The 8,471-nt window shown below is 37.0% G+C and overlaps 1 protein-coding gene across 1 annotated transcript in view; it reads right to left on the bottom strand.

The window, feature by feature from the left end:
* Window positions 1-335: 335 nt before the first annotated feature.
* Window positions 336-8,471, bottom strand: part of LOC104528488 (ankyrin repeat and sterile alpha motif domain-containing protein 1B) — a gene marked incomplete at both ends in the record, with an annotated part of 211,366 nt that continues 203,230 nt past the window's right edge. Inside the window, one exon of the mRNA XM_029086091.1 lies at window positions 336-434. Within this exon, the coding sequence (XP_028941924.1) occupies window positions 336-434 (99 nt within the window). The remainder of the gene's footprint in view (window positions 435-8,471) is intronic.

Here is an 8,471-nt window from a genome sequence, read left to right as displayed (position 1 = left end):
AAATAAAAACCTCTGGGATTCATTGACAGCCTTATTTACACCTATTTAATGACAGTCTATAAACAGAAAACCCCAAAATAATTAAAATAAAATTTAAACAACTGCCACTTCAAATTACAGATTCTACTCTCATTTGCTTTGTTTGTCAATTCCATCTATACAAAGTGAATCCAATGCAATTACATTATGTTATGCAACATTTGCATATGTCTACATGTCTACAAAAACAGTAGAGAGTTATGTTTTTCTCCATTCAAAAAAGTGTTTTAAATAACGTGAAAGCAGTATATGTTAGTTCCCCTGGATCCTTGCTTGGATAATAATAGAAACTATACCTTTGGGAGAAGCTGGATTGCTTGGAGTATTCTCTGTCTGTGTCCAGAGTTAAGGATTCCTATTTCCAAGAGATCCTGGTCCTCCATTACATTGCTTCCCTAAAAATGAAAAAAAATGGTACAACAAAAATGAAAAAATAGCAGATGCCTTCAGTAGCCTGAAATAAAACCTTCTATTGCATTTAAAAGAGAACATTTTGCTTAACTTGTAGTATCTGACAAGAATCATAAAATAATGATTGCATTTATTTTTACAATGACAAAATATGGTGGAAGGCGCTTAAACTCATGAACAATTACTATACTGCTGGCAGCACTGCCAGTGGAGAAATTGGAGCTCTCACTCAAACCAAAATACCAGCTGTGAACCTTCTTTCATTTGACTGAATCCAAGGACATGACTAGAGTAATGCTCAGAAACTTCATTTTTTCATTCCCTTCCTATCCTACCCAACTATAGATGATAATTTTTCTCCAGACTTAGCACAGAATAAGATGGGCAGAGTGGATGAGGATAAAATTATTTAGTCCCTTGTTAGTAAAATGGTGAAGAAACCAAAGAGAGGGAATGGTATCAACAAACCTCATACAATCCCCATCGCCCTGAATTTAACTGTACCAGTGCAGTCCTAACTTTACCCATCACTGCTCTTATCTTCCTGCTTGAGGGCAGGTCAAATAACTCCTATCATGCAAACAGCAGAAAAAGACCATCTGTTCAAACAATACACAAAATAAGTGCCCACAAAAGTCCATAAAATAAGACTCCACAATTCAAGCCTCTGTTCTGAGTTGCTACCAGTAGGAGAGGACCTATAGCTCCACAAACAGGATAATACGACTCCTAAGTTCAACAAGTCTGACACCACCTAGAGAGTAAGTTCAGCATTTGAAGGTTAAGGTATTTGATGAGCTGGGAGTGTCTATTGGGAATCATAGGAGGCACAACAGTAGCTCAAAAAGGGAATTGCAGCCAGAAATCAAATCAAGATACTTTAAAGTAGGGTGGCAATCTTGTATTGCTTTTTTAGACTACCTCATTTCAGACAAAATATATTTAAAAAAATTTTTTTAAAACCTTTTAACTATTACAGTTGTGAACGAAGTCTGCAGAAAATAGATGATCTGTCTGAATTCTTACCCCTGTTGGAGTCTCATGACTTGCTGGAAGCAAGAACTCTTATTATTGGTACTCATTTAACATCATTATGAAATGGGCTTTATGTGAACAAATCCATGAAAAACTTCACCCCCACCTTTCCATTTGGCTTGCTGCTTCTCACTCAGTAGATCTCAAGCAGCAGCAGCAAAATGAAAAGCTAATAGGTGCATAACAGAACATGCTTAAATACTTTGATGAATCAGGGCTTAATAATAGATATTAATTCTTCCTGAATATCTAATCTCCTGTCCCACAGCAACATAGCTTGCTTTCAAGAAGCATGGTGGAATACGCAATGCTTCGCCCTGTTCAGCTGCTAAATCTTCACTCTTTTCAGATGGACTGATTAGTTTACAGATGTACTCTTGAGGACTCTCAAGTGCTACTCTGCATAGTATCCTGCAAAATCTAGGGGAGGTCTTTTTAAGGCAATCATGGAAACTTTGCAAAGCTATTACACTTAAAACTGTATTTCACAGTAAGTGGTATGATTTAAGACTACAAGTCTGCAAATCATATCCTGGAAGTATTTGTGCGCAGCATTCAGAAGAGGGGCAGGCAGAGACCTGCTCTAAAGGGAGAAGCTGTGCAATCATACTGGTTTAAATAGATCACATGGTGAAAGAGTGCACGCAGCACAGGCTGTGCAAACAGTGATAGTAATGATGTGGAGTTAATACTCCTTCATCTCCCTGGTAAACACATAGAAAATATAATTTCCTTTTTCTTCCTTTCTCCTGTAAATAACCTAAAGGAGGCTGTAAACTTAAAGGAAGAACTGAGGAAAAAAACCCCTGCATTTTGGGCTGGATTTTCCAGCTTCTGGAAATAGCTAGCATAAATGGATTTAAGCAAACTGAGCTAATTGAAGATCCAGTCCAAAACAAAGCCTATACATTTTCATTTGTGGTAATAAATGCAGGGGTTTTGGGGTTGTTGGGGTTTTTTTGTTTGTTTGGTTGGTTGTTTTTTTTTGCAGCTATTGCTTTCACTTGATTTCACTGTTTTTCAGACTTCACCTTTCATCACTGCATGATGTTTACACACAAGCACAGTATACTCATTGCTGAGCTACTACATACTGTTTACTGGTGTCAGTAACCTTGGCATCCAGCTTCAAATATTACAATGTTTAAAATCCAATTCAACTAACACTTAGGCACAGGAAAAATCCTGTTTATTTGCACAAAGTTGCTGCATAGCAGAGACAACATTATTTTATTAATTCTTTATCTATTTTACTATTTTTTTTTCCTTATATATCAGTTCATACATTTTGTTTCTTTTTAGTTGGCATTATGTATATTTTTGAAGTATGTCAAGGTTACAAAATCAAATATTTAAAACTCAGGAAAGCCTGGAAAACTTGTTGCCTCCTTGTGCCCTGTCTGAGAAGGCAACAACCTGGTCTTTCAGGAGCTTTTCCTGTGTGTTGCCATCAGTGTTAAGAGTAGCAGACACTCATCCCTTCCTGCAAAACAGACCTCATTGTCTCCTGCCACGGACCTAAAACAGCCCTTCGTCTTTCCACAAGAGTAAACCAGGAAACTTCAAATACCCAGTAGATACCCAGTATATACCCACTATTATTTAATATAGAGAAGTAAACTGATAGTAGTAGAAAGCTGCTGTCTGCTTTGCAGACATGAGTGTGAAGAGTAACAGTCCCCCTTATTCCTATCTCCCTTGTACCTGCTCCCATTCTCCCCTTAATTCCAGTCCCTACTTCTTTTTTTACCTAATTCCTCTTTTGCTCCTGCAGTCTTCTTCCATTGGCTCCTATGTTGAGAGTGAGGAAAGCCTCACTTCCTTCTGCAGCAGATCAGAGACAAGAGAAATTCTCTCCCTGCTCTTAGCTGCCAAGCACACATTTATTATAAGCTGAGCCAAATTTAACCTTAATTAATTTTACAGAGATGACATAGTAAATGTAATTAAAATTAGTATTAATGCAAGAATGTCTTTTCACATTATTTCAGCCTTGAAAATAGCTGAGCTATGTTAGCTGAGGCATTCACCAAAAATAAATTATTCTAGTAGATACCTAGAGAATTTGAGTCCGAAGATTTAACTTTGATATGCTTGTATACAGAACAGGTTCTTATAACAGGAAATACGGGACAGCAATCTTTACTGGGGTTATTATGCTTTTATTATGTAACAAAAACATAAGAGGCTTTGTGATATTGTAGTTTCTTAACTCTGTAAAAAAACTTAGTTGGAAGGAAAACTGACTTCTAGGACTTAAAGCAATAAGAATATATCAAAATTGCTTGTAGTAGGACAGATTCAGATCTCATTCACTTCAGCTTACACTGTTGAAGTTCCTGTCTTGTTAATATATAAGAGATAGTTTTACTTATGCATTAGAAAGATTCTGGTTCTGAAGTTCCAGTTAGGAAGGAGTGTAGCTGCTTTCCCCCTGGGATTTGTGGTTATGCACAACTCTCAGGAATATAATCTTTTTCCCTGTAAGCACACACAGGAAGCTAATCTCTTGAGTAAGAATGCAGTAGTTTCACAGAAGAGTTGGGCTCAAGAAGGAAGGAAAAATGACTATGCATGTGGGAGACTGGAGGCATATGAAAAACAACACAATTTATAAAACTGAGAAATTTTGCCAAAATCTGAGATAGTTCCTATAAATAAGTTGAGAACAAAATACATAATGGTACACTCTGAGATAAAGATTTTACTGGCATTTATTTGGGTTGTTCCACACAAAAGCACATATGGCATTCTCCACCTGAAGTTAATATAGCCTTTCCAAAAAATGCTGTGTTAGATCTTTATACCAGATTCCAAATGTATGTAAGAACAGATATATGTATACAGAATCTTTAGAAAACAATTTAACCTGGATTACGTCAGATTTATAGGAAAAAACTTACTCTATTAAAAATAGGCTAATTTAATACATTAAACAGGTCACAGAACCTCTAAAATCCAAAGTAAAAGATTCATAAACTTATAGACAACTGCATTTGCTGTCAAAAGAGAACAACTTTCGAGATTATTGAAAAAAAAAAGAAAGGTCAACAGGTATTCTACATCCTGCAGGAACAAAAGCACTTTAAAGATTTGTCCCTGAAGATAATAAAATGTGGTGATTAGAAGAACATATTAGGATGGCAGGCATGACTGCATGTTTCTTGTTGCCCCCCTTTTGTACCTATGTTTTTAATCTTTCTTAATATATTTTCAGTGCATGATACCTATGGTGAAAATTTCCTATGTCTGGTTCTGTCATCTAAGTAAAATAAAAATGGTACAGAAGCCTTAAAACAGCTAGAAGATATATTGCAAGACTTATCTGAAACCTGAAACACCGAAGTTGAAAGATGGCGTGTGGGTAACAAACCACCTGCATATGCTTTTTGGTCTTATTTTTGTCCTTCACCATGGCTAATAGATTGAAAGCCTGATTAAGTTTGGAGAGAGGTTTCATAGGTTGTTGTTGCAATTAAAGTTCTGTGAAAAAACCTCAATGGGGAGGTAAATGCATATGTATTACTTTATGTAAACTGAGTAAAAACTGGCTGAAAAAAAGAAAGAAAAAAATGAATTTTGCATTTGAAGCTTTTTTCACTCATACAAAATAAAATATTTTAATGTAAGAAATAGAAGATTTGGGAGAATTCTGGCCATAGATAACCCAGCTTTTTCTATCATCACTTATGTCAGTTAGAGGAGGAAAAATAGCGAATCTGGTGCCTAAAGTTGTATACCCAGCAGGTCGAGTTGAATTCATTTGCTGAGCAGCCACTAGTGAGATCAAGTTCAACTGGAGATGCCAAGTGCTACTGGAATTAGCAGCAGCTGGTAACCTTTTTATGCTTTTGGTGTATTGGAAATTGGTTTGCCCAAGAGTACGGTTAGTGTGGGTAAGGGAAGGATGACTTCTGAGGCAAATACAGTATTGATGGGGTAGCACCAGTGGTTACATCACTCTCATTGCTTGGGGAGCACTATATGCTTTCCTTTGTCCTCTCCTAGCCATCCATGTAGTAATCTGCTGCACTGTCAACATTTTGTATTTGCACTGAATCTACTCTGGCTGACTGAGACCTGACACTGCAGGCGCATAGCTGAGTGAAGTTGGGACAACAGGCCTCATACTTGGGTTTTCAGGCTTGCTGGGAATGACTTGGCATAGAAAGGAAAAAAGTGAATTTGGGAGGTAGCACAGTTAGCCACAGTATCTAAGAGTACCATCATTCCTGCCACTCAGGTAAAAGGTGGCAGCAGGGTGGGGGCAGATGGGAATATTCTTCCATTACACATGCTTAGAGACTGAAGCTATAGATAGAAAACTGAGACCAATAGCACCGAAGAGTTCTATTGTTTCTTGCCCCTTCCACCTCAAATGCATAACTAGGAAGGAAGGGAGCAGGCATCTGGTACCAATGGGAACACGGACTGTTATGAAGCACATCCTCAACAGCTCACTTAAACCAGCCCCCTCTTCATTCAAAATTGCTTTGCTTCTCACCCACTTAATCCTAGTATCCTTCCAAACTGCATCCCCTTTAAATAGTTGACATCTAAAGTGCCCTCTGTCTGGGAACAAGTTAGAGACATCTCACAAAATGGTTAAGAACCCACTGAATAAGCAGGACTTTTTTTTTTTTTAATTGTCTAAATCATATGCCACAAAGTTTTGAAAATTTTCATCACAACATAGCTTTTCCACAAGGTAACAGAGATTATTTCTTAGACACTTGCAAGAAATTACTAGAAGAATGTAGTTTTCAATAATGAAAACTGCTTCTTACTAGTGCAAAAATTTCAGGCAGTGTGCCACACATTTCATTTCCAAACAAGAACTGGCACATGACCAGAATTTAGCAAGCTGTAGTATGAGTGAAAAGGTTGCCTCTCACCAGTATTGCCACTGTTAACATGAAAACAAGATCTGTAAGAATGATTATTGAATAAAATGCTCAACTTGTACTTTGAGGTCAGAAAGATTTATCAGATTCCTGGAGATATCGCAGAAATTGTTATTTCACTTACAAACATGACAAGGCTATGTTAGAAAAATCCCCTACAGAAGCCTGAAATTTTGCCTTGGGGAAAAGAGATTGATCATAAAATATGCTAGGAAGAAAGGACTGAGCATGTTGCAAAATAATAATTTGATAATGTTCTTCCGAAATTATTTCACTTTTAAATTACTGATACGGATAGTCATTCTCAATCCTCACCTTGCTCTATTGTCAATCTTTACTTTCCTTACTTTCTTAGCAAGTAAAAACCAAACTCACAAAACCAAAGAGAAAACTGGAAGAAAGTTTTCCATACTACTGTCATTTTGTCAGGAAGTAATAATAAAATACTATCAAGACCTTAACTAAAAAAGGCTATTTCACTTATAGATAAGAGTGAGGTGATAGCAGTTCAGAGCCGTAATTTACAAACCATGCAGAAAGATAGAAGGTGATGTAAGTAGGGTCATTTTTAAAAAGGAGTCCCAACAGATGCTTAGTCCCACTCTATCTGTGTTTTAAAGATCTCTGGTTCACATTCAGCTCTTGCAGAAGTAAACCTGAAGTAACCAGTGCCATCAAAAGACTTTCAAATATTGTTATTCAAATGAATGTTTAGACACAGACCTTTCACACAACAGTAATAGTTAATTAAAGTACAGTGATAGTTAAACAATACTGATAGCTGACAAGGATCCTTGTAGGAAGAATTTCTGCTATTTTTATTCCCCTCTTCCTTGTAGCACTGATTCATTGTAACCAACACAATTGTCACATGCAAATTAGCTGCACAGATAAGGTAGCAATTGAAAAAATTACCTCTGATGTTGCACTTGGCCCACTTAATTACTAACACTGTTGACCCAACTCTGTCTGCCTGTTTAGTCATAACAATTCAATAAAATAATTATTAATACTTACCTAAATTACATCTTAATGTCTTGAATGTATATTGTGAAGATAATTTCACCTCATTTGAGCAATGAAAATTCCAGAGTCTATATTGCACCATTATTCAGATTACTTGAGATAAATGCTAGTTAGCTTAGATGTTAAATTTCTCAAAGGATCCACTTTAAAATCAATATTACTGTAAGCTAATTAACAGACTTCTAAATTCTCAGCAAAATACTCATTTCTCCAATAATTGTAAGTTTGGGGAGTGCAGGAAGGGCTAAACATAATATTTTGAGACATAATAAAAATGCTGAATACCTACTCTGCATGTAACATAGAGTCCTGTTTAACCTTGGAGCTAACACTGGTGTTTTTGTAGTAAGTGCAAAAACACTGTTCACTTCCCAGAATGTCTCACAGAAGTATTTCCTTCCTCACATTTTTATCAACCCTCATCATGTTTTTTAAAATGTGAGCCACCCAAATCATCCTGGAGAGTACAAAATGTGGAGTCAAAGACTTTGTCTGTAAAATTCTGGGCAGGATCCATGTCTTAAAAATAGGTTATTCACAGAAAGAGTCTGTGAAATAGCAGTGAGGAAAACACACACTCAAGAAAATATTTAAGCTTTCACACACTTATGTCCTAAAGTTACAACTGAGGTCTTGGAAGCACTTGTTCATCTCCTGCCTGCAGATGAATCCCACTCACATTGGCAGCTTTACCTTTGGGCTGCCTGTTGTTCAAGCTCTCCATTCTGAGCAGTTGGAGCATCTTGGAAACCACGTCAGACCTTCAAGTGAGTCTAGAAAGTAGGTTCTCCTCTTAGATGTCATCAGAGCTTGATCTGGTAGGAAATCTTAGAGCATGCCCAAGGCAGAAACACAGGAGCATGGTGTGAATTGGCAGGTGCTCTTTCTAACAAATGTGACAGAAGGAGGAAGAATTGATTTATCTTTCTCATAGCACAGCCCAGCCATTAGAGGATTCATGCAGAAGACGGAAGGTCAGATTCATGTGTCTTTCTCAAACTCGAATTTCCGAAAAAGAGAGGAAGCTATGCAACAAGTGATAGCAAAGGGCATTCT

This window comes from Antrostomus carolinensis, unplaced genomic scaffold, assembly GCF_000700745.2.
Source record: "Antrostomus carolinensis isolate BGI_N321 unplaced genomic scaffold, ASM70074v2 scaffold2437, whole genome shotgun sequence".
NCBI classification, from domain to species: Eukaryota; Metazoa; Chordata; class Aves; order Caprimulgiformes; family Caprimulgidae; genus Antrostomus; species Antrostomus carolinensis.
Note: the sequence above shows the minus strand (reverse complement) of the source record. Positions and strands in the feature narration are given on the sequence as shown.